Source organism: Callospermophilus lateralis, chromosome 9, assembly GCF_048772815.1.
Source record: "Callospermophilus lateralis isolate mCalLat2 chromosome 9, mCalLat2.hap1, whole genome shotgun sequence".
In the NCBI taxonomy this organism is placed as follows: domain Eukaryota; kingdom Metazoa; phylum Chordata; class Mammalia; order Rodentia; family Sciuridae; genus Callospermophilus; species Callospermophilus lateralis.
The window spans coordinates 35,073,604-35,100,523 of NC_135313.1; the positions used below are offsets into that span (position 1 = coordinate 35,073,604).

Below are 26,920 nucleotides of genomic sequence, written 5' to 3' on the forward strand. Positions count from 1 at the left end.
CAGCTGTCCTCTGGAGTCCGCCGGACTCGCGGACCTTTTCTCCTCAAGTCGTGTTTCCGAGCGGATCACATGCTGACGTACGCTTTGGAGCCAAAGTTCCGAGGCCTTCGAAGAAGGGAACGTGAGCAACCATGACCGGGCAGCGCATCCCGGTACCTCGGCTCGAGGGCGTTACGCGGGAGCAGTTCATGCAACATTTCTACCCACAGGTGAGGCCCTCGTGCGGGGTACATCCGCGGGAAGCCAGGAGATACACGTCCGTACTATACCGGCCCCCAACTGGTTTCTTGTGGCTCAGGGTGTGGGGAAAAGGCAGCAGGCTGCAGCGATGACAAGGTCGGCTCCTCAGCCAAAAGAGAGGGCGCTTGGGGCATGTCGACTGGTTCATTTGTTTAAAATACCGGGGAAAACAACCAACTCATGGCTTCTGCGGGGCGCGCTGACTCCTGGGTGGAGAATCATTTTGCCTAACTTCCTTACTCGCTGCGAAAAGCGGTTTCATACAGAGCTCTGTTGAGAAGACGTCTCCCATTACCGTGGCCGTGGGTGCTCATCTTCTGCTGGGTTTTCTAAAGTTTAGGGCAGAATTTGCGGCTTCCCTGTTGTTGCGAACGGTACCTGTCAATCTACTCCCGAGTTGGTAGATTTGGAGGTGCAACTTTTCACTCCAAGGAGACATCAGGGGAAGCGATAGAAATCTCCAGAAAAAAATTTCCACTGGTCTTGGATTTTAACTAACCTGGATTGTATTCTAGACGTTGGAATCCCTCATTTCTTTAAAAGAAAACTCAGAGAAATATTAAGGTGAAAAAAAATTTTTTACTTGAATTGTATTGTCCGAAGAGTCTAGACTTAAAGAAGAATTTAGGAACCCAGCAGGTATTTTAATAATAATAATAATAATAATAATAATAATAATAATAATAATAAAGAAACGTTACAAAAGTGTGTCTAAGGTACGACAAGACAAAACAATAATAACAAAGATCTCCTAGCAATTTTCCTGGATACTTACATCTGTTAGGGCGGTCACAAAACTGCAGTTCTGAGAATTACAAGTCAGGGTTGAAGGTTTTTTGTTGTTGTTGTTGTTGACAGGAGACATTCATTCAACTATTTATTTTGGAGAGTAGGGATAGATAGATTGTTCCTGCTCTCCTCTAGTCCCAATTTCTATATACTAGGCATAGAATGCCTACAAGGAATTGTGAAGATAGAATTATGTATGTGGAAGTGTTTTGTAAGATGCATAAAAAAAGATATTTTGTAACTTCCTAGACAAGATATAATATGTCACAAAGGAAACGTTAAGTTTCATAAAGTAGAAAATTACAAAGAATCTTCTCTGGTTATACTGCAGTAAAAGTAAAAATTAATAACAAAATTGGAGAAGAACTTTTTGCCCAAAGCACTAAAAGGAAAAGATGATTGAATATAGTCCTATCAGATTTTTTAACATGCTCTAATAACTATAATTGTGAATGGTACCAGGTACATGAATAGACAGATCAGAGGAATAGAATAAGAAGTCCAGAGAACTCAATATTGTACTTTCTCTCTGTATATATTCAGAAATACATAGTATGTAATGAGCATGGCATTTCAAAATTTATTGGGGCAAAAATTGGTTTTTAAATAGACTTTATTTATTTGTTTTGGTACCAGGAATTGAACCACTGAGCCCTATCCCTAGCCCTATTTTGTATTTTATTTAGAGACAGGGTCTCACTGAGTTGCTTAGTGCCTCGTTTTTGATGAGGCTGGCTTTGAACTCGCAATCCTTCTGCCTCAACCTCCTGAGACACTGGAATTACAGGCGTGAGCCACTGCACCCAGCTTAGACTTTATTTTATAAAGAAGTTTTAATTTCACTTTGGAATTGAGCAGAAGACAGAGATTTCTATATACTTCCTATTCTGGAACATGCATAACCTTCTCCACCTGAGTGATACATTTGTTACATATCATTTTCAGAGGGTTCACTCTTGATGTATGTTCTATGGATTTAGACAAACTTATAACACATACTCATCACTGTAGTATCATACAAAGTAGTTTCATTGCTCTAATGTTGCTAAGGTAACTGAAAAGTCATTTATAAAACAATAAAATTAGCTGGGCCTCATGGCCCACATCTGTAATATCAGTAACTCTAGAGGCTGAGGCAGAAGTATTGAAAGTTCAAGACAGTCTCAACAACACTGACTCAGAATTTTTAAAAAAATTTTTAAAAGGTTTGGGAATGTAGCTTACTGGTAAAGCACCTCTGAAGAAGAAAATATGGATAAATTCCTCTATAATCTAGGTCTCTAGGAGGCCTTATAACAGTACCAAAAAAAAAAAAAAAGAAAATGATAAAATTAGATATATCCCACCATATGCAAGAATAAACTACAGGTGAACCTAGCATAGTGGCATACACCTGTAATCTCAATGGCTCTGGAGGCTAAGGTGGAATGATTGTGAGTTCAAAGCCAGCCTCAGCAATTTGGTGAGGCTAAGCAACTCTGAGAGACCCTATAGCTAAATACAATATTTTTTAAAATGTTTAAAAAAAGTGTGGGGCTGGGGATGTGACTCAATTGTTAAGTGCCTCCCCAGTTCAATCCCCAGTACAAAAAAATAAAAATAAAAATAAAATAACTGCTGGTAGATCAGAAGAACTGAGACTATACAAGTTGTAGAAGAAAATATGGATAAATTCCCCTATAATCTAGGTTTCTAGGAGGCCTTATAACGATAACTCAAAATTCAAGTGTAATAAAAGATTAATGTTTGAGTAGAAAAGAATTTATATGACAAACACTAGAAGCAAAGTTGAAAGATATACAAACTGGGATATTGCAACTTAAATCTCATAAAGGGTGTAAAAAAAACATTGGATATAAAGAACTTTATTTTTTAAATTTTCTCTTTTTAAATTTGTTCTTTTTAGTTTTACATGACAGTAGAATGTATTTTGACATCATACATACATGGAGTATAATTTCCCATTTTTGTGGTTGTACATGATGTGGAGTTACACTGGTCCTGTAGTCATATATGAACATAGGAAAGTTGTGTCTGATTCATTCTACCGTCTTTCCCATTCCCACTCCCCTTTCCTTCTCCCCGACTCCGCCCTTTCCAGTCTTGTGACACCACCAACCACTTTTCCTTATATTCTTACCAGCATTTATTGTTACTTGTATTCTTGATAATTACCATTCTGACTAGAGCGAGATGAAATCTCAGTGCAGTTTTAATTTGCATTTTGCTAATTGCTCATGATATTGAATATTTCTCCATAGATTTGTTGACTGATCATATTTCATATGTCTTGCCCATTTATTGATTGGGTTATTTGTTGTTTTGGTGATAAGTTTTTTGAGTTCTTACAAAGAAATATTAAAAGAAGGTTGGGGAGAAGTCCAAAAATCTGATGGGAAAGTGAATAGTCAATTTTAAAAACAAAACAAAACTTGAAAATGGCCTTTAAAAAGCTTTGATAATGCCTCTTAGTGTTGCTGTGGAGAAACTGCTGCTGTCATACCCAGTGACCAAACTTATGGCATATTCAACAAAACTACATTTGTTTACTTTCTGACTTAGCTGTTTCTTGTTAGGACTTTATTCTGGAGATATTCCTCCGAAAGTATGAAAATGTCTACATAGTGTTGTTGTACTTGCAGATTAGTGAAAAAAAACCTAAATGCCTATGCACAGGAGAATGAGTGGATAAATTATGGCCCAGTTACACTGTGTTATACTAAGCTGTAAAAAGAATGAAAGTATCTGAACTGACAGCATTTCCCAAGGTACATTTAAAAGATTTTTAAAACCAAGTTACCAAAGAAAATATATAGTAAACTACTTTTCATGTTTTCTTTTTAAGGGAGAGCTAATATGTATATTTTTTGAGCACTTGGAAAAAATATAGTAATGATAGAAATTAATGACAATTATCTCTAGGGAATGAGTATGAGATAGAAAAATGTGGATGTATAGTTATGTATAGTTGTGACTTTGGGAAATCATGGTTTTACATTTCAAAGTAATAATACCAGTAAGGATAAGAAATAATTTTGTTAAAAGCAAAACCCCAAAATAGAAATCAAAAAGTAACGAATGACTCTATCTAAGGAATGGGGGAGAAATAATCTAGGACACTTTTTAATATAGTACTTTGATTATATGTCCCCAGTGTAATGATAAAAAGTGTAGGCTTTTTTCTTTCTTTTTTTTTTTAGTAGTGGTATTACCTCATAATTCTGAAAGAACTTTCTGTAAATTCTGGAATTTTGCAATTGATTAAACATTGAGAATGATAGGAATTAAGTTTCTCATTGTTGGAGAAGAGATTACAAATATATGTACATTCAGTATGTATGTGTGTATAAATATAGTACATATATGGAGAGAGATAAATATATGTATATACATATGTGTGTTTTGGGGGTATAGATATATGCTCATGTATTTCTTAGCTCTGTCCAATGAGAAGGCAGGAGTAATGATGTGCCATTAATCCACTGAGTCCCACGTTTTCAATTCTGTGAATGTTTTGATGAGGTTGATGCAAGTGTGTTAAAGTAGTTTGGAAATCAGTCTAGAGCTTATGTATGTTATTATATTAAATAATACTAATTTAAATAATATTTAATATTACATGTTATATACCATATTTACATTTTTACAGGTGTTTCATATTTGAGATGATGGGACAAAAATGGGGTAAACATTACCCACTGAAAGAAACCAGACTGTAGGACTGGGCAGAAAAAGTATAAAAGGATGCTGGATTATGTTATTTTGCTACAAAGTAAGGAAGTATTCAGGTTAAAAAGTCTTTTTTTTTTTTAAAGAGAGAGAGAGAGAATTTTAATATTTATTTTTTAGTTTTTTGGCAGACACAACATCTTTGTTTGTATGTGGTGCTGAGGATCGAACCCGAGCCGCATGCATGCCAGGCAAGCGCTCTACCGCTTGAGCCACAACCCCAGCCCTAAAAAGTCTTAAGAACCAATTTGAAGGGGCCCTACTGGCCAAATGTAAAATAATTCAAGTTTTAAAATGACATTAATAGATTATCCAAAGAATAAAATAAATGAAAAAGTTAGAGGTCATTTTTTACATTAGTGGAACTTACAACTGTAGAAGAAATTATATAATTTTTTTTTAATCACTGCTTTTTACACTCAACCTAATAGTACTTGATTTAGACAAGATTTACCAGAAGTTAACATCAAAAATGTTAGGGCAAAATATCAGGTACCACCTAATGTGGTGCCCAGGAAGGGCCACCATATTCCTTCTGTGGTACATTCCTTCCCCAAAAATGTATAATCTGAATCTAATCATGAAAAATCTTCAGATAAGCCCAAATCAAAGGGCATTCAACAAAATAATTAGTCCATATACTTCAAAAATGTCAAGGTCATGGAAGACAAAAGTTGAAGAACTGTTCCATATTAAAAGACTTGGCAGCTGAATGTAATGTGGCATCTCAGGCTAAATTCTGGTCCAGGAAAAGAAATAATGCTAAATGAAATTATTTGGAAAATTAATGAAATCTAAATATGGACTGTGGATAAGATAATAATATTATATAAGTATGAAATATAATTTTGATTATTTACTCCATCGTTATTTACAAGTGTCTTTGTTCACAGGAAGTACACTTAGTTTCTAGAGAGAAAGGCTTGTAATGCCAGCATTTTAACCTTAGAACGGTTACGAAAAAATTAAATTAGGTTTAATAATATGTCCTTTTCTAAACACACAGTGAGAGCAAATGATATAGCAAATGGGACACAATATTCACAATTAGTGAACTGGCATAGAGAGTATATGATTCTTTGTAATGTTCTTGCAATGTTTTTAGAAGCTTGAAATGGTATCAAAATAAAAAGTTATAGAAATAATTTATTATAAAGTATAAATTTTAATAAGCTATATTTTTGTCATAAATAACATTAAAGTATATGTAATATTTAGATTTCTCTTCTTTTCTATTGATGATACTACTGTTTTGTTTTCCTAATCTTAACCTTTTGTTCTAGGTCTAATTCATGGGCCTTCTTCCGATTTTAGTGATAGTGTGAACTGTCAGAAATTTTGAGTTTGAGTATCTGGGGATCAAGAATCAAAGCTTATCCCTCTGTTATCAAATATAACTATTGATATATTGTTGGTTTTCACAAACTTTTTGTTGCACTTTTCATTACTTACAGAGAAAACCTCTTGTGTTGGAAGGAATTGACATAGGAGCATGTACAAGCAAATGGACAGTGGATTACCTAAGCCAAGTTGGAGGGACAAAAGAAGTAAAGATTCATGTTGCTACAGTTGAACAGATGGACTTCATTAGTAAGAATTTTGTATATAGGTATTTTCTTCTGAGGTTTACTCTGGGGTACAAATAACGTTTTTAAAACTTAAAAAATATTTTTATATCATTATACATCTTTTGGCTATCTGATGTAATCATGGACTAGCTTACTGATTTTTTTAAAGTATAGCGCTTTTTAAAAATATTTATTTTTTAGTTGTAGTTGGACACAATACCTTTATTTTATTTATTTATTTTTGTGTGGTGCTGAGGATCAAACCCAGGGCCTCACTTGTGTGAGGCAAGTGCTTTACCACTGAGCACAACCCCAGTCCCTAAAGAGTAGCTTTTAATAGACAAGAATTCAAAGTTAATATAATTATACAAAGATGTTTCCAAAGACCATTTCTTTAACAGGGTATATACCCAATATTTTTTGGAAGTTACAGAAGAGAGAATTTCCACAATTAAAATTAGATTATATCTAAAGTGGGTGGGTATGCTGTGCTCATTCATTGCTCCATTAATCAATTTATCCTACCACATTGGTAAATTTATCTAGTGTAGGAAATTTTCTAAAAGGCTCATGTTTTCTTTTTCTGTCCTCTAAAAAATGTAGGACAAGCTGTATTTGGTATAATCTTTCATCAATTTGTTTAACTTTTTTAAAAAAATCATAGTTTCTAACCTTCAATACTTTGATTTCTTTCATAGTTGTCATGTTATGCTGTGGAATCTCTTAAAAGGAGTTGAGGATTTAGCTTAGTAGTAGAGTGCTTGCCTACCATGCACAAGGCACCAGGTTCAATACCTTGTACTATCCCCAAAGAAAGCAAATAGATAATCATAAGCTGCTGAATATCTAAACTTGAAAGCTTTAAATATTATTTTATTTTGCAAGTTTTATGTGTTATTTATTCCCTGAGATTCATTAATAATGTTAAGTTAAAAACCAACAACTTTCAAATTCTGAGCACGTTTAGTTCCCAGCAAATTAATCTATTGAAAAACCACGTAGTTCACAAAATATTTCAGTTTAGAGATGAGTTAAACAGAGTTTCTAATGTCCAGGGGCATTCCTTTCTCATTAAAGTTTCCAAGCTCATGTTACAACTGCCAAAACTTTTCTCAATTTTTTACCATTTGAATGGTCACCATTATAGTTTTGGCTTTTAATAGACCATGAATTGAATTTAATTACCACAAGGTTTTCCAAGTGTAAGAACTTTTCACTTTTTATTAGATAAGGAAAATGCTGGAATGATGATTTTTCAGCCTGCAATTAATGATGTTCATTTTCCAGAGTCTAATGGGTATTGAAAACTCATCTTGAATTACTTTGATGTTTTGTCATGTCTTTTCAAAACTTGTTTTTGAAGCACATATATTACATAATAGTTTCAATCCCAGCTTCCTCAAAGCTTTTCCTTAGAGTTACTAAAAAGTTGCAAGATTATTTAGTGCAAGAAAAAAAAAAAAGTTTAATACTTTTTAGCATTTACCAGGCAGTAGGAAAAAAGGGAGATATCTAGGCCAAAGAGACACTAGAAAGTACAAAATTCTACAGATACAATATTATAAAAATCACTTCAGTTTGACATTGCTCCTCTTCTTTATCAAATATCTGAAGATGGATACATTAACAAGTATTAACTTTTACATTTTTCTTCTTGAGTCAGGATACTATGGACAGGAGAACCTTGTATGATGAAAGGATATTGATATCTTCTGGTTATAGATCTAATTGAAAAAAAGAGTTTAAATCTCAGAAGCTTTGCTTTGCTGCCTCTGCCTAGGTCATCATGTAATTCTTTTGTCTTGCTCTTATTATTTATTGTACTTTCATCAATTCTATTCTTATTTTATAAAGCAGCCTTTACAAAATGGGTGAAGTTTTTTTTTTCCTTCCTTTTTTTTTTTTTTTTTTAAATTTTGATGACTGCTTGCATGCTGCTGAAGGGTATATGTATTTTCATTATTGCTAACCCTAACATCTGTCCTTTCCTGAATACTCAGGTACTGTGCTAGGCATTCTAGATTTTATTCATTTTAAACTACAAAACAATCTGTGAGGTAGATATTGTTTATATGATTTTACAGATGGAAAATATGAAGGTTTAAAAATATTAAGCAACTTATCCAAGATCATGCAGTTCAAAATGATAGAACTCATACGTATACTCAAATTTGCCTGACTCCATGGCATCCATGGTAACCCTTATTTGATATTGTCTTTCTTACTGGTCTGTGTGCTAGTCCAGAAAAATGATCCCTTAATAGTGAAGCGGCATCTCCTTCCTAAGATGTTTCTTTTTATCTATGTTAATAACTGTAACCTACTAGTTTCTGCCTGTGTAATCATGCTTGCTCAGCAGCTATGTCAGGAACCAGAGCTATCTGAAGAAAGAGAGAAATCAAGGTTACTTGCATGAGAAAGTATTAAAACCCAGAATTCTGTACTAAAATGAAAGATATGGAGAACAAAGGGGCTAGGCTCAGCTTTTGGAGAGGACTTCACTGAGCCTGCAGCAGTGCTGAATAAACCTTGCTTTTCTACATCTCCAAGTGTCCCTTGTCTCTTTCTAGGGCCATAACTTTCCATTTTTTTTTTTATTTTATTTTATTTTTTTACCATTTTTCATAACAATAGTAGATGGGTTTCTGTTTGGAACATGTATGAGGTAACGAAGTCCTGAGATTGAAAACATTGAATAACAGAATAGCAAGTAAATTTATTGATATAATTAATCCAAAATTTTATATAAGAACAGTACCTTGTAGATTAATCTGAGTAGATGGTGGACTCCTCTTTTCTGCAATGCTCATTCTACATAATTAGCAGTGGTAGCCTCTAGTTCAGACTGACTTTCACATTCACAGGAGCCATTCGCCCATAACGTGGCATCAGAGACACTTAGATTTTCAGACGAATACAAGGCAAGAAGTAGCACTTTAGCAGTACAGTATCAGTGAGAACCCCATTCCTCACTCAATTTGCTTTTCCATGACACTTGAAACAGGTAGCTATTGAAACCTGAAAGTTTGTATATTTCCAAAAGTTATCAGATACCATAGAAGCATTTTTCTACCAATAACTTGGAATAGAAGGATATTGACCTGTAAGGATCCATCTATAAAATAAATATTAAAATCTTCAATTCCACGATTTCAGATAACTTACGTCAAACAAGCATACTCCTAAAATGAATTTTTAAAATTTAGAATTCCACTTAATAGGTCATAATAAAAACTATGAATATTGTAAAATGGCATGTTTACCTGCAGCAAGCCTATAGTAATTATATTACTAGTTATTCTCTTATGAAGTCTGAGTATTCTTTTGTACTTATTTCAGAACTTTGCCTTTTGACAAGTTGGTCCAGAGGGCAGCTGAAGAAAAGCATAAAGAATTCTTTATTTCAGAGGTAATTGTTTTTAATTTTTTTAGAAAGCATTAGTATGTGTTTATACGCTAACTGATTTTATTAGAAAGTATTCATATGCTAAATTATTATCTTACAAAAGATCATTAGATATACAGGAACTGTAGCCTTCTCTGATAATTGTTCTTAAGAGTTGGTTGGATATGCCACAGACTAGCATTGCCATTTATCAGTTCTCAAACCTTGGCCATATTATTTTTCTGTGCTTAAATACACTCATGTATAAAATGGAGATAATAACAGTATCCATATCATAAGAGTTTTGTGAGAATTAACTAAGCAAAACCTGTAAAATACTTAGTAGTATGCCTAACACAGATACTATTTATTATATGTAAGATATTAGTATTACTTCCTTTGAAAATGCTTGTATCTAATATGCCAAATTCAAATGCTAATGAAGAACTTTATTTCATATAGGCTGTTTCTACATTTTTTATGAATATGATTTTTTTTGAGTGGTATAACATTTGTTCAAGATTAAATTAGAAGAATTCTTATTTTCTTTATAGTCCAGCTTTAAATAGTTCAGTTTAAATACCTTGAGACAAGGCATTGAGCTACAATATTTCTATAATTAAAAAAAAAATCACTGTGTTATCTCAAAGCTTGTTGCAAAAATAAGCTGCTTTAAGCTTTTAATCAAAAACTGATGTCTATCTAAAAGCCAGCTGGGCTAGGCAGTTTAGTTTAACAGGTGTTTCATTTTCATAGTTCTCTCATCAGGCAGTGTTAATGCTAGATTGCCACCGAAATCCCTGCAAACTTGGAGGTCTGTGAATCTGTACTATGCCTAGAATGTCTTAAACCTAATTCCATTAGCTGTACTACTTTATAGCCATGCTTTGAACATGAGTATTGAGTTGCTGTTTGGCAGCTTCCTGACTGTGGGTAATGAGTGCACAGATTTCAATAGCTGTGAAATGTGAAGTAAAAGAAAGAGAGACAGGATGAAGGATTAAGTCTAAAAATTATGGAAAGTCTGTAAATAAGATTAATTTAGACTGTCAGTTCAGTCCTGTGGAAAACTGAGGCTGAGATAGAATTAGGTGTGCATTAGGGAGTAATGTCTATAAAAGGAAAGGAGAGGAAGCAGGCTTGGGTGGGGGAAGTCATCTAGTATTGTATGTACTGTATGTCAGAGGAGTCCTGCCTTGATTGGGCCTGCCCTAGGAAAAGTAAAACCTTGTTTCAGGTACTAAGGTAAACCTTAGGAAGTTAACAGCTGGCAATCCTAAGTAAATCACAGTTCTTGCAACTATAAGTAATAAGTCCTTTCTTGAATCTTGAATCTGAGCAGTAGATCTCTGTTATGTGAACTTATTTTTTTAAACCCTGAAACATTAGACTGTTAGAATATCCTTAGAATTTTGAAGAACATTTTTTGAAATCTGTTTAGCCAGTAACATACTTATAGAACCTATCTGATATGATACTAAAAATATGAAAATAATGAATCCAAGAATTCTGATAGATTTATGATCATAGATATAGGGTTTTAATGTAAATAAGATGTATTTTGAGTTTGTGTTATAATGGTTCATACTGGTTTCAAAGAGACAGAATTCTTGAGTTGGTTTGCCCCTGAACTTGACCTAACATATCTCAGTTCTCTAATTCATGGAAAATGCAGGTAACAATGAATGGGTTTTTGTTGTTGTTGTTGTTGTTGTTGTTGTCGTTATCATTTTTTGCAGTGCTGATTCTCAAACCCAGCGCTTTACAAAATGCTAGGCAAATGCTATACCATCAAGTTATACTCCCAGCCCTACAGTGAATGTTTCATATTTCAGGCAGATCCCTATTTAGCTACTCAGTGAAGTATAAATGATAATTTAAAAAATTATCCATTTGAGTTTAGTAGTATGAAATGATAATGTTTCTAACTCACACCTGAAAGGATTTCACTTTAGCATTTCTATTGTCAGGGATAGGTTTAGCCTGATAAAATGCACTGTTCCAAGTTTTTAAAAGATTTATTAAAAGCAAAGAGTATTTTTCTTATCTCTTATTTTATATTTGTATTAAATTAAGAAGTTTGTTGTTGGTGTTTAATAATATTTTGAGATCATGTATTCTATACAAACGGGGATCCTTTTATTAAGTGTTAAGAAACTGTTAAAAAATCTAAACAATTATTTGGAGTATAAAGTGTAAATTATTGTGGTTTTATGCATGGTGTGTTAAGTGCTGCCTTTAGAATTTATTTTACTTAATGTTTTGTGGATCCATTCATCAATAAGAGCCACATACATGAAGACATTTCTTCATATGGCCACCAGAGAGCATTAGTAGAAAGGGTAAGGTAATTGAACTTTTTAGAAAAATACTTCACTGGGTCAGATTTTAAGGCTTAATTCCTTCCTTCTTTACTTCCTAAAATTTTTAAATGAATGCTGTTATTTTTCTTTGGCTTGTTTAAGGATGAGAAATACTACTTACGGTCTCTTGGAGAAGACCCTAGAAAGGTAAGAAATGTAAATTTAAGATTGGACACAGTGGTATATACCTGTAATCCCAGTGACTTGGGAAACTGAAGCAAGTTCAAGGGCAGCATGGGCAACTTAGTGAGACCCTGTATTAAAAAATGAAAGGGAATAGGGATGTAGCCTAATGGTAAAGGGCCCCTGGGTTGAATTCCCAGTTTAGAAAAGAAAAAAAGAACTGTGGATTTAAAACAGTTGCTTAAAGCCTAAGTGATTATATGTGTTTTAACTTACAGTGTAATTTTTATAGTTATTGATTGACATATAACTTTTCTTACTCTATTTTTTTCTCAATGATTTGTGCCCCTAATTAAAATTATTGAAAATTGATTACTTAGTTCTTAGGTAGGACTATAGAATCTTAGTGTTTAAATAAGAAATACAATAAGAATAAGAAATATTATTATACAATAAGAAATCTATACAATAATACATCCCTTCTATTGAATATTTTATAGATGGCCAGTTGACTAATAAAACACCAATCCAAAATAATTATAGAAATCCTGAATAATTCATTATATAAGCTTTGATGTATATTTGGAGTCAAATGTATAGAGCCACATTAGAGTAGATGACAATTGTATAAATCTTGCTTAAAGTAGAAAGAACTTTCTATTAATGAAGTACATAGAGCTTAACAGTGTGATACTGTTAAATCTGCAATCTTATTTACACAGTCTGTTATTTCTTCATTAGTAAGATAATGTGTTAACAGATGTTCACATCACAATATTTTAAAACACTGAGCAAAGTTTTACCCTTTTTTTTCTTTCTTTTTTTTTATTTGTTTCTTACATGTATGACAATAGTGGAGTGTATTACATTCATGATTATCCATTCACAGTACAATTTTTTGTAACTCTGTATACAAAGTATGTTCACACCAAATTATGCCATTATACATGAGCTCTCTTATTTTTTTTGCATACAATTCTTAATAAACCTTTATACACCCTTTATCATATATCTGTTTATATATAAGGTATGTTGACACCAAATTCACATCTTCATACATGTATTTTGTATAATGATGACCCTCTTCCACCATCATAGCTATTCCCCTTCTCCCTCCCATTCCCTCCCACTCCTTGCCCTTTTTTTATTATTATGTAGTCTCATTGGTAGCCTTAGATAAAATATGCATTTTAAAATTCTTTTCAGAGGTTGTCTTTTTATCTAATATTTTGTTTTTATGTTTCTGTCAATACAGGATGTTGCAGATATCAGAAAGCAATTTCCTTTATTAGAAGGAGATATTAAGTTTCCAAACTTCTTCAAAGATGAACAGTTCTTTTCCAGTGTTTTTCGAATTAGTTCACCTGGATTACAGCTTTGGACCCACTATGATGTATGCTAACTATGTGAAAAATCTTAATCCACATAAATATAGCATTTACAGATTTAACATTCATAATTTTAATTTTTTAAGCTACCCTAAAGATCTTTGTGGTGTAATTTGCTGAAACATTGAGTTTTAAATAAGCAGTTTATAAGGCAGTGATGGGGGAGTGAATTATTTAGCTAATGGCAAAGTCTAGTTTTTCACATTTTATTTCTCTGTGGTCTTGTTTTTGATTCATCCTTATATATGTAAGTTTTATGAAGTGTATTGGTGTTTTCTGTTTTTATTTTTTAATGTGTGAAAGATGACCATGTGATAAAGCACTGGAGGGGCGGACAGGTGTGTAAATGATACACATGACTCTTGCCATACAGTCACGTTATTCAGGATAAAGGCAGGAGCTTATGGTGAACTATTTCTAATTGTAAGAATTTGGGGGTATCTGAAGAGTTTAGTATTTATATCTTTGTCTACTGTATTTGTAAGTCAGAAAGTAAGTTTGGGTGTTTTTTTTATTATTTAGTCTATGGTATTATAATTTTATTTGCTTAAATATATATATATATATATATATGTATATATATTTATACATTTTTTAAAATATTAAAATGCTAGTATGGTGTGTGATTTGGTGTCAGGAAGTGGAGAAACAGGAAGCTGAAGTAATGCCTAACAGGTTTCCAAAGATAAAATAATTTTTTAAAAGGTTCTAAATCAAACTGCTATGTTTTATATGTATATTTTATAATTCATTTAAAGACGTCTTGGGAGGATTTTAGCATAGTCAATAAATCTATAATTGAGACAGACATGAAACCTTAGCACGTTGTTTTTTTTTAAGATTTTACATGAATGACATGGTGAGAAAAATGATATGGTGACTCACAACATTTTTAGCTATAAGTTCTATGACTTGAGAACATTTTAAAATTTTAAGTAGTTTCCCTTTTACCTCAACTTGTAAAAAAATATATAAAGCTTTTCTTAAGAAATGCTAGTTATAATTATATGGTTAAGGTTTATATAAGTAAAGGGTTACTGCTAAAAGGAGAAATGCTTCAGTAGTAATGACATGTGAATAATCATGAATATATCTTGCTCAGTGTATATCTTAATTCCTTAGCTGAGAATCATGTGGCTCTGCCTTTTAACATTTTAACAGTCAGTACTAAGAAGGTATATTCTTGCATATATAGGAAACATTAAGATTACTCTATGAAAAAATGTATTAAGAAAATTTGCAGGGCCAAGGTTGTAGCTCAGTGGTAGAGCACTTGCCTAGCATGTGTGAGGCACTGAGTTCAATCCCCCTTACCACATAGAAATAAACAAATAAAATAAAGATACTGTGTTGACCTATAACTAAAAAAAATTTTAAAAGAAAATTTGCCAGATTATATTCCTGTGCAAATAATTTGATAATGAAGATATCTATAATCATATTATTGTTAGACATGTATTAAGAGTTAGCAGTGGTTGTAACCATACCCATTTTCCTAACACCTAATTTTTCTAAGGGCTTTTACTCTGTTCTCTAATGTTGGTTGGTCTTAGAACATTCCTTGAAACTTAAATAAAAAAGTTGTTAACTAAGCAGAGTATCAAGTACAATTTAACTATTTTCACAGTCAATTAATGGTTGGATAAGGGAAATTAGTTTCCTAATACTGGACTTCCTAATTTGCCAGTTCTTCCTATTTTAAGGTAATACTGTAGAAATACCTTCAATACAGGCATAGCTATATGTGGAATATGAGGATTTCCATGTTAGATTAGAATATGAGTTTTAGGTAGTGTAAGTCAAGTCTTATAAAAGATTGGGGTTTAGTCTGGGTACAGTGGCACATACTTATATATTCCCAGCTACAGAGGCTAAGGCAGGAGGATTGCAAATTTGAGGCCAGCCTAGGTAAGGGCAACTTAGTGAGGCCCTGTCTCAAAATAAGTAAATGAAAAAGAATTAAGGTTTGTAGTTAATTATGTGGAAAGTTGTTGGTTCTATTTATTTGAATTGTAGAAACTGCTTACCAGTAAGTTTTTATTGGTCTTCAGGTAATGGATAACTTTTTAGTACAAGTAACAGGAAAAAAGCGTGTTACACTATTCAGCCCTCGAGATGCCCAGTATTTATATCTATCAGGTATGGGTTTTTTAAAAGTTTTATATTTTTAATGTCTATTCATTTACTTCTTTTGAGAAATCTCTATTCACATTGAGGGGGAAAAACATTTTGGGGCACTTCTTGATATGATTTATTGTTTTCTCCATTGTATATGTGTAATACATACAGGAGTAGTCTGCCAGAAGAATGAGATTTTCATATTCTTATCTTAATTGCATGGGTATCAGTGTTCATAATTAAAGAATGGGTCATGGAAAACTGTCTTAGGTTTCAGGAGAATAGTCATTGCCCTCATGGTGTGAGTACAGTGATTGAACAGAAAAGAATTAATTTTCATATTTGTATTTGTAAAAATACTTTATCTAAAAATGCTAACTTTGCCCAATCTTTGTTTTCCTTTTTTGAATTTTTCAGGTACTAAATCAGAAGTACTAAATATAGACAACCCAGACTTAGTTAAATATCCACTCTTTTCCATGGCTAGAAGGTACGAATGTACCCTTGAAGCTGGTGATATATTATTCATTCCTGGTAAGATTTCTAGACCTCATTAATGTGCTGTTTATAAAATCTGCACTGTGACTCATACTCTATGTGATTATTTTTCTCTATGTGTGTGTATGTTTAAAGAATACCTCAGCAAACTCTTAGAAATTAATAATCTTGTTTCTCAAAAGCAATCTATGTTGCACAATTATATGTAGTATATAATATTTGATGATAAATGACTGTTACTGATTTCTCTATTTACTATATTATACTTTTAATCATTAGAGTATACTGCTACCTATAAGAAAAAAAAAAAAAATTACCTGTATAACAGCCTTGTGTAGGTCCCTCAGGAAGTACTCCAGAAAAAAACATTGTTGCCATAACAGATGTCAGCTTGCTTTGTTATTCCCCTGAAGACCTTGAGTGGGACAGGATGGGCAAATGGGAGGCAATGATCCTGACCCTGTGTAGATATAGGTGAAAGTATGTTTGTGTTTTGTTTTTTTCAAAAAAGTTTAAAAAGTAAAAACATATAATTTTAAAAATAGAAAAAAGCTTAGAGGATAAAGATATAAAAAAAGAAAAATAGTTTTGCACAGCTATATAATGTCCTTCATGTAATTGATCATCTATAAAAACTGGATGCATTGATTTCTCATTCTTATATTCATTGAGAATAACCATTACATCAATCTTAAAATCAGTTGTCTTTTCTAAAATTTGTATTTACATTTTGATTTTTGTATCTTCAGAACATCGTTAAGGGACATGCACTTTTCTATTATTCTACATATAGGTTTTTTAAAAAACAAAAAGTCCCCAAATATTAAACATTTACATATATTTTGAAACAAAAGCAAAAGTCCCATCTTAGGATTTAAATTTAACAGAATGGTTAGTTTTTTTCTTTTAAGAAAGATTCTAGAAAAATTGAAGTGAAGATTAAAACTGAAGACTACTTCTGCATATCAAACTATGTTAATCTTTTCTTTTTCCTCAAGCACTCTTAGAATGAGTTTGATTCGAAAATTTAAATCTCTCTCTAAACCTTGCATAACATTAAACATTGTTTGACATGATTAGTACTCCATCTTTGTTACATTATTGTGTTGCTTTAGCATGCCTCTGGCACTTACATTTTGAAAATGTATAGACTCAATTGAAAACAAAGTAAACTTTTTAGTGAAAATAAAAAATTAATTAGGTATATAATATATTTTACCCATCGCCTCCACCATCAAAATATTTGCTGTAGTTTTGTGTACTAATTGTTGTAAAGGAGCTGAAATATAACATGATTATAATTGCATTAGAAATATAAAACTGAGGAAGCTACAATGAATGCAAATTTAAGCAAGTTAGAAAACCAAATTACAGCTTGAACATGAAGTCTTTGAGAACAAAAGTCTTATACTGAATCAGAAAAGGTCATTGGGGCTGGGGATGTGGCTCAAGCCGGAGCGCGCTCGCCTGGCTTGCGTGCGGCCCGGGTTCGATCCTCAGCACCACATACAAACAAAAGATGTTGTGCCTGCCGATAACTAAAAATAAATAAATAAATAAATGTTAAAATTCTCTCTCTCTCTCTCTCTCTACCTCTCTCTTAAAAAAAAAAGAAAAAAAAAAGAAAAGGTCATACTTCTCAAATAATTGAAATGTTCAGTATATCAAGAAAAAAAAAGTTTTTTATGTAGTTGTATGACTCAGGAAGTGTAAACAAGTAACACAAAACATAGCCCTAGATGAGAACTACAAAACAAATATAGCTTTATTATGCCCATCAAGTTATAAAGGAAAAATTGCTATTTCTAAAGATTTTTAAACTAAGGGTTTCGACACTTTAAATTGGTTTGGCAATTCATAAAAGTTAAAATGATTCTGTTAGAAGCTGGGAGTGTGCTAACGAAGGGATCTGGTTACAAGAATTATTTCTTACATTGGCTATATGCAATTCGTGATATTTCAGTGACATTTTGGTTTTTTTTTTTTTTAACTGTAGGTTTTATTTTTAACTTGTTTTTTGAAACTTTCTCCAGCTTTATGGTTCCATAATGTAATTTCTGAAGAGTTTGGAGTGGGAGTGAATGTCTTTTGGAAGCACCTTCCATCTGAATGCTATGATAAAACAGACACCTATGGAAACAAAGATCCTAAAGCAGCATCAAGAGCTGCACAAATTTTAGACAGAGCCTTAAAAACACTGGCTGAATTACCAGAGGAATACAGGGACTTCTATGCACGGCGAATGGTCTTACACATTCAAGACAAAGCCTACAGCAAGAACTTTGAGTAAATAATGAAGTGAATGTGATGCATAATCTTTTAATAAAATTTAGTTCAGACATTGAGAAAGTATAACAAGTTATAAATTTTTAAAGATTCATTCTTTGTTAAAATAGGACAGATAAATCAGTCTCAGATTTACAGATTATCTAAATATGATGTGGGTCTTGGTATGGTTTCTACTTGATACAGATTGTTAAAAGAGTTTAAAGAGTGCCATACTACGACTACTTATTAGCTATACGATGCAAATTACTGGGCTAGGGATATAGGTTGGTGATACACATATGCTTAGGATCCTGGATTTGATCTTCAACACCAACAAACACACAAACAAAAAAAAAAGCCAAATAATTAAAAATCCAACTTAAAATGATTCCAGCAATAAGAAACTATATTGACTCTCATTACATGAAGTCTCTGATAGGTTTCAGTGTTTCCAATCCATTGATTTGGTAATGTCACCAAACTTTGGAGATTTTTTTCCCCCTTTCTCTAGCCACAGCATTGGCAGTTATCCTAAGGCTGGCTACCCTTGTGGTCATGGGATGATTGCCAGTACTTGGGGCCTTGTGTATCTTCATTTAAATGCAGTAGAAGAATCTGGCTGGATTCCAGTGGTCCTGTGTTAATATGGAAATTTGGTAGCAAATTTCCCAGAATTTGCTACCAAATCCTTGGGTCTTATTGCTGTATAAAGTAGCTTAGATCTGCCCATCCCTGAGCTAGTCATTAGGCAAAGGATATAAAATAACCCTTAGGCTAGTTAGGTCTCCTGGAGCTGGGAATAGAATCCTTTTTGAGGCCTATGAGGTATGGATGGGGCAGAATGGATAATTTTTAAAACCAGGGTTCTGATAGGAAAGGAAAAACGGTGGACAACCAACTAAGTTTTCTACTACATTTGCATGTAATCAGAATCTTTTGAGGCATTTTTTTTTTGTACACGTATATGCCTAGGCCCCAACTATGTTATATAGTATATTCAGTACATTTGGGATTTGGTATAGGTATCTAATAGACCTTATAAGCTGTTTTGATGTATAATCAGGACTGAGAATCATTGGACTATAGTGATTTGTATTATTAGTTTTGTGATTTATCCAGAACAAATGTTTAATTGATCCTGGTTTTGATCCTGATATGTCAAATCAGCCTCCTTTTAAAATTTTTTTATATAGAAAATAAATCAGTTTTAGTTTATATGTATGGCTAAATATCAACCTAATTAAAGTTTCTCCTACTAAATACATTTTTACCTAGTCTTTTTCTAAATAAATGTTTGGGTTTTCTTTTAAATGAAAGATCCTAATGTTGTCTTTGAAGACAATGGGCCATTGTGTGTCTTCTATGCTGTTCTTTGTTTTGTACCTAGCCATTATGTTGCAATGTCACTGAAACAAGACCAAGTATATTTATTGAACACAAATGTGCCCATCTAAAGCAATCTCTGTGAGTACATCATTTTTGGTGCATTTTAATTAATTTTCTCTATTGAAGATAATCCATTCATTCGTGTTTTATGCTGGAGTAGTTTCAGGCATAAAATGCAAATCACAATAAACAAGAAAGGAAAAGTTCTGATTTTCCTAGGCATCTTTTGAAAAACTTACTGAATTAACTAAGGTGATAAAAAGTCTCTCAGAAAGGAACTGTTTTAATATACTAGCCAAATCTAATTACCAGATTTTGATCTGTATTTCTAAAACTAAGCAAGGAACTTCTTCAGTGATTCCTGTTGTTTCAGGAAGAAGAAAGACAAAACTCTCTTAGTTTTGTACAGTATTTATAGCCCGCTTTTAATAAACTTTCCTTTTTTTAAATTTCCCTTTTCTTAATATGAGAATCAGTGCAAACTATAAATGTGGCAATAAACCAGTTATAATTGGCTTACTGAATATTCATTTTATTTTATTTTGGTTAGTGGGGAAGAAAACTGGGTGAAGTTAAATAACCTCTGAAGATTATTTTCCTCATCCTTAAAATAGAACTAATGCTTCATAAGTTTCTACAAAAAAATAGAGGAGATAGTTAAGAGCAGAAACAGTTGATGGCTAGTGCTAGCTATTCTATTTAATTTTCTTGCTAAGAGGTGTGAGGTAGCTCCTTTTGTAGTATTACATTTGGAAGGCTAGAGATAAACCCTCTGGGAAGTTTTAAAATTATCTCTAAGGTTGTATTTTTGTTAGGGTCTGTTCATTTTAAAATTGAGATATTTTAATCTTTTTTGCCTTTGGGGTTAAGGCCAAATGAATGAAATATTTCTCAGTATATGTTAAGGATAACCTCACAGGGATTCTAATCAACCCAGATTGTATAAATGCTTGTCCAGATCCACACAGCTGTGATAGAAGATGGGATTAATTTCAGTGGTAGTGACCATATTCTCTCTCCTTAATGTGTAGCATATCTCAAATACTTCTGAATGGATTGGATAGCTTTTCTTTGGCTAGTTTGGGAGCTGGACCTGATGTACAAAGGAATTTTCTTCTCAACAAACCTTCATATATACAAGGATTCAAAATAAAACTAATAAGCAGGCAGACAGCAGAATATAATACAAAAAAATGGAACAGTGCAGCTGAAGAATAAAGCAAAGGTATATGTACCGGTGTGGAATTTTCCCAATGTAACTTCATACAAAAGGTGTTAAAATATGCTGCCATTTGTGTAAAATAAGGTACTGTGTGTGTGTAAATATTTATATAGGCATGAATTAGCTCTGCAAGACTTTACAAGAAACTAGTGATAGTGGTTGCCTCTGAGAAGAGGCTGAAGAGCCAGTAGCAAGACTGGCAGTTTTGTATTACTTGAATTTTTGTTCATATAATCCTTTCAAAATACATTTTTAAAGCATTATGTATGAAGTGTAATTATTAAATTTTCAAGAACATTAACGATATTTTTCTTGGAACATGAGTACATTTGAATTCTACTTACTCAGTAATTAATTTCAAACATCTTTCATGAGGTATCAAAACAAACCCAACAACGCTTAATTTGTATCTTCATCCTTCTCAAAATACCTACGTGAAAACCTAAGTTCTTAAGAACCTAGTAACAAGGTTTTTCTCTCACCTATAAAAAGTTTTAATAGATATCCAAGATGAATGAATCAGAGTTTATTAACAACAAAGAAAAAAGTATTGGAAGTCAGAAGGCAGGTCTGGATAGAATTGGAACTGTGCTGCATGCATCCTTCCTCTGGTGCTAATAGATATGGTCAGAAGGAACTAACACAGATAAGCAGTCAGGCATACATCTCTGGTGTTGCGTGTCTAGTTTCAAATATACATGCCATGAGTGCTGGAGCGTCTTAAATATATCCATAAGTGGAAATTAAAATGACCTCCCTAAGGAACTGCCTATTATGCTGGGCCTCTCTGCCCTTGTATAGAGCAACTAGACTTAGAAATTAAGCTATTTATATCTCATCCTCTAAGGCATGTTTTTCTTAAAGACCCTCAAATGAAAATAAAACAGACTAGCTTATGACTACTACCTTTTGTTCCATATTTCTTTCTTTATATCCATTCTAGCTTTCATCTATTACATATTTCCATAGTAACACACTGGGACTTTGTGCTATGTCCTTATGGCCTAGACTCTGTTTGCTCTTTGTGGATGCCCAGACATCGGTGCATGAATGAAATGAGAACTGGATCATACTACATAAATTCTAAGAAACTCTCTGAAGGAGCTAGAATACAGATAACTGAAATGATGAGCAAAGAAAAGGAAGAACTTAAAAGAGACTTAGTGCTCTAAAATGTGCAACAGAAAAAAAATGGATAGAATGCAAATTTTTATGGAGTAATTTAAAAAGGAGAATGGTTCTGTTTTTACAGAAAAGATTTTCAGAGTTGCTCACTCGAAAAATCATGGAGGTTAATGAAAGCATATATAGAAACCAAAACTGGCAAGATAAAGCTTCCATTCATTCAAATGATATGAAGTTTTAACAATGTTGACAACATAAAGCACATCAAAACGCACTTCTGTAGATTATTAATTTTAATACAATTATACATTCATGCTGTGGTGGTAACAACTTTCACATTATTTGTAGGACTACTTTTCTCAATTGACTCTTTCATCACAAAGGCACAATCCAAGAGGATATACTAACATTTACAATAACAGTTTTAAATGTAGAGAAAGGACCAATCTAAAGTGTCAAACAAAATGTTTGTATATGGATCAACTAGAATATATTTCACTTCTGAAAATATTTTTACTTTTCAATATTGTCTCACTTTGATGTGATAGCAGTTTTAGGTACCCAGTGGGTCATTCTTAATATCTCCTCCATTTGTTATATAACAATTATAATTAAGCATTCATGTGACTGGATAGCTGAATTCAGATTCAAATAATATTTCATATTTTTAAAATGAATTTGTCTATTAAAAGTCCTATTTTTCCAGTTTAGTTAAGCCTGTGAAAAGAAAAGCCTTTTCTTTGTCCCTTCTTAGCTCATTTCAGTAACTCAGCTATTTTATTAGATACAAGTGAATTTAACAAAAGAATTATTAAATGAAAAAAGCCACCCAATCATGGTGCTTTAAGGCAAGTAATACATAAAATATTAGAATCTGCTCAACTTGTTTCTGTGATGGAAATTTTTGGTCTGGAAAGAAGGTATTTTAAAAATTTAGATACTACTCTTGTACAGTTAATAGAATTATGTTTTTTTTAAAGTATCTGGTTAAGAATCCTTTCTCATGAGTCTCTATTTGGAATGTATTTACAGAGTCATTAAGATGTAATTCTGGGAAGAAATCAATAAATAAACATTTTTGCCTTATATTGTTTAATAAATTTAGGTCCTCTGGGTCATTAAGATAGTCATCTTTAGCATTTTACTTTTCTCAGTCCTAAAGCAGCATGTTACTTCCCTGCTTTGTTATTTCATGACCTGCAAAAGCATTATTAATAAACTATAAAAAAGTGACTGGTCACCTTTTGTAATCACACAGCCATATTCTAATGTTGGTTAAAATTCATTAGATCTTGGTTTCTCAAAATGTATTTATCTAGGTCAAGAAAAACGGGCAGAAGGAAACTTCACCCAAATTATGTAGTAGTGTTAAGCAAATTCAGTTTTTGAGCCAAAATTAAATCATTTGTGTCTTCAAACTTTCCCTTGTAACTTTTCTTATAGCAATGTAATTTTGCATTTTGGCCAAAGAGAGCTGTTTTCTTTTGGCAGACAAAATCATGTTTCTGGAGAAACACTGATTTAGATCTATGGAATCTGTTTCCTTTTCAATAGAGCAGCTGATAGAGTATTATATATTTATTTTACCTAAGTTGATCTCTTTCAAAATACTAATATAATGAAAATTTGAAATCTACTCTGTAGTATATTTTTATCAAATATATATATAATTATATTCAATTTAAACCAATTTTCAAAAACAACTGTATTTTGGCCAATATTTAAGAAACCCCAAAACAGTCAATTAAAAACTGTCAATTAAAAATTAAGCCACAGTGTATAAGTGTAAAGGTTAAAAAATCAGCTTTATGCTATTGCACATTCTTGGAGAACTGGAAATATATTTGACTCTCAAGAAAAAACAAACAGTTGTGGCACATTAAGAATGAATCCATAAGTTTATAAAACGTAAAAGAGGCAGGATTGTTACTCCAAAATGATGGAAAACATCAGGGTGCTTTTGCTTTGTCTGAAGAGAAATGAAGTGCTTCCACTCAAGTTTTCAGTGCCAAAATAGCTAACTGCTGTTATAATGTCACCAAATTTGGTTTGAAACATTACTCAAAGAATCAACTATTTCCAACAACAGCAATTTTAGTTGTCATTAACCTTCATTTTTAAGGGTCCTATATTTTCTCATAGGATTATCACAAACCACCTTTTTAGATTTCAAATTAACTAATTCTAACCCAATCCAAATTAAAAACTGTTCACAATCACAAGCAAGGAATACTATTGCATATTATACCCATATTTTAGGAATGTGTGCTTCTCCCTAACCCCCAGACTGACAATCCTTTTATGAATTGCATCTTACATGTCATTATCTGAATTTACAGCACTCAAAGTGCATATGCTTTTCCTCTAAACAAGTACATTAATATTCTTGTAGTCTCAAAATACCTCATGAACCCTGAAGTGATTCTCTATAGAAGGAGCTTCCTTTGCAAAATGAATTTGACTAGTCACCTGCATACCAAAATCCTCAAGTATCTGAACAAATTTCTTGTGCTCCTTTCCAATCCAAGATCTCATTGGATCACGTACTTGGTAAGGTGTTACGTGGGTATGAACAATAATCCCTGTTTGTGCAAATTCTTTCAAGACTTCTGGATACGTAACCCATGTATTGCTTCCTCCAGAATGACCACCATCCAGCCAATACATCGTTCTGATGCTTTTGATGAAACCATCTATGTTCTTGTCTTTCTTGGCTTCTTTCAATTCAAAAAGCAACTGATTCAAAACAACACAACCTTTACTGAATCCAATCAAAGTAAAAGATGCACCATTTAGTGATGGTGGATTAAATCTCAGGGCAGACTCATCAGATTTTTCACAGGTCCTCTCTTTTTCTCCCTGGCAACCATTACTAGTAGTAGGAGAAGAATTAGATCTATAGTTAGATGTTTTGGAGTCCTTATTCCAAACATTGCCATTCTTCGATAGCAAACCATTCTGACTTAAGTTAAAAGCATTAACCAATAACATATAAAGGTGCTTAAAAGCTCCAAACTCAGTACTGTGTTCTGGGGCACCAAACATGTTGCTTTTCACAAAATTGTCATAGCAGCTGAATTTGTGCAAATGCATTCGGGAACACTTTATCACCCAAATATAACTATTGGGGAACCGGTGGGCTAAAATGGTGGCAACGTTTTCTAGACTCCAGTTTTCCCACTGGTAATTCTCAGGATGACGAGTCATAATTTCATGGTAATTCTGAAAAGTAAGAAAGATGAAATAAGCATTAAATATATATTGACATAAAATTATTTCCACAAAATAGTTTCCCATCTTTGTGGAGGAAATCAAGAGGTTACAATGACCTATGGCTAATGTTCTAGAAATGAAAACAATTTGTCTTCACTTTTCTGATTATAAGATTTTGAAAAAAATAAGCCTCAAATCTATTTAAGAGAAAGGGTAATAAGATATACCTCCATAATAGTAATTTTAAAAAATAACTGAGAAGGATATGTTTACTACATTTTATTTAGTATACATATGATCCAATTTCCTAATAAATGAACTGAAAATATAAATTTGGTTCATTACACAGACTTTTTGTATGTGAATACCCAAATTTAAATGAACTGAAACTACAATTAAGAGTTTAGTTTCTTTTCAATTCAAGTGGTTAATAGCCACAAGTGATCAGAAAGGGGTAAATGCTAATACTAAGTGGCTAGTGGCTATCATACTGGACAAGACATATTAAATGGTGGTAAGTGCAATGGAAATGAAAGTAGAGGAATAGGAGGGTAGAAAATCAATATTTAACACAGAACGATCAGGAGCTGCTTCTCCAATAAGATGACTGTTAAGAAAGAATTGAGGGAGTGTGCCCCATGCATAGTTCAGGCAGAGGGAAGTATAGCTGCAAAAGGCCATCTGGTGAAGACATGAGGGTTAAAAGCAAGATAAAGCCATGAGGCCATTGTGGCTCTAGTAAACAGGAGCAAAAGTGATCACAAGGAAGGCACAAAGATGGCTGGAAAAGAGGGAAGGTGCTAATCCAGCTTGTGAGGACTTGGCATCTGCTCTGAAAGGTTTTGGAGCAGAGGACTGATTCAGTCTATATTTTGTAAAGGGGCAAGAGCTGAAGGAGGGAGACAGAGAATCCTCATGAGAAGGTGGTTTGAAATAGAGTGGTAGTAGATATAGAGGTGCTGAGAAATGTTCAGACTGTGAATTATTTTAAAAGTGGAATCAATAGGATTTGTTAAGGGACTGAATATACAATTTATGGGAAAGAAATAAGATAAATAGTACTGCAATGCTACCATTTTTGTTTTCTAAAAAAAATGCAAAAAACAACATCTCTGGAAGGACAGAGATTTAAAAGTAGTCCCGGGGAAGAGAAATGGGAGACTAGAGGGACCCTCTATCCGTACCCATCCTTAATGCTAATGTTTATCTGCATTAATATTTTAAAAATCTTTGCTACTATGATAAAAATGTCTTAGTTTTGATTAAATTTGCATGTTTTGATTCCTAATTGGGATTTTGTTTATTAGCAATTTTCATTTGTTAATTCTCTATTCATGTTCTTCGATACTTTTCCCACTGGTATGCTCAACTCCTTCATAATAGTTTTATTCCATTAATATCAGTGGTTTTCCATAAAAATGTGTATATATATATATATTTTTTTTCCATTAAAAAGAATTTACTGAAGAATATTCCATTGTATGTATACCCCATTTTCTTTATCC

The 26,920-nt window shown here is 32.8% G+C and overlaps 2 protein-coding genes across 3 annotated transcripts in view; one reads left to right on the forward strand and one right to left on the reverse strand.

Moving 5' to 3' along the window:
• Tyw5 (tRNA-yW synthesizing protein 5) lies at nucleotides 1-23,435 on the forward strand. The gene is made up of 8 exons (XM_076866605.2): nucleotides 1-209; nucleotides 6,213-6,367; nucleotides 9,666-9,735; nucleotides 12,177-12,221; nucleotides 13,453-13,590; nucleotides 15,637-15,724; nucleotides 16,121-16,237; nucleotides 18,235-23,435. Exons 1-8 carry the CDS (start codon nucleotides 132-134, stop codon nucleotides 18,489-18,491), a joined length of 948 nt encoding a protein of 315 aa, XP_076722720.1. The 5' UTR covers nucleotides 1-131; the 3' UTR covers nucleotides 18,492-23,435.
• Nucleotides 16,535-26,920, reverse strand: part of C9H2orf69 (chromosome 9 C2orf69 homolog) — a 14,383-nt gene continuing 3,997 nt past the window's right edge. The window contains exons 2-3 of one of the 2 annotated variants that reach the window (XM_076866603.1): nucleotides 24,750-25,424; nucleotides 16,535-16,661 (exon numbers count right to left, since the gene is read on the reverse strand). In XM_076866603.1, the coding sequence (XP_076722718.1) occupies nucleotides 16,545-16,661; nucleotides 24,750-25,424 (792 nt within the window). In that variant the 3' untranslated portion in view covers nucleotides 16,535-16,544. Of the gene's footprint in view, nucleotides 16,662-24,596; nucleotides 25,425-26,920 lie in introns of those variants that run through there. The other variant, XM_076866602.2, reaches the window with a different exon arrangement.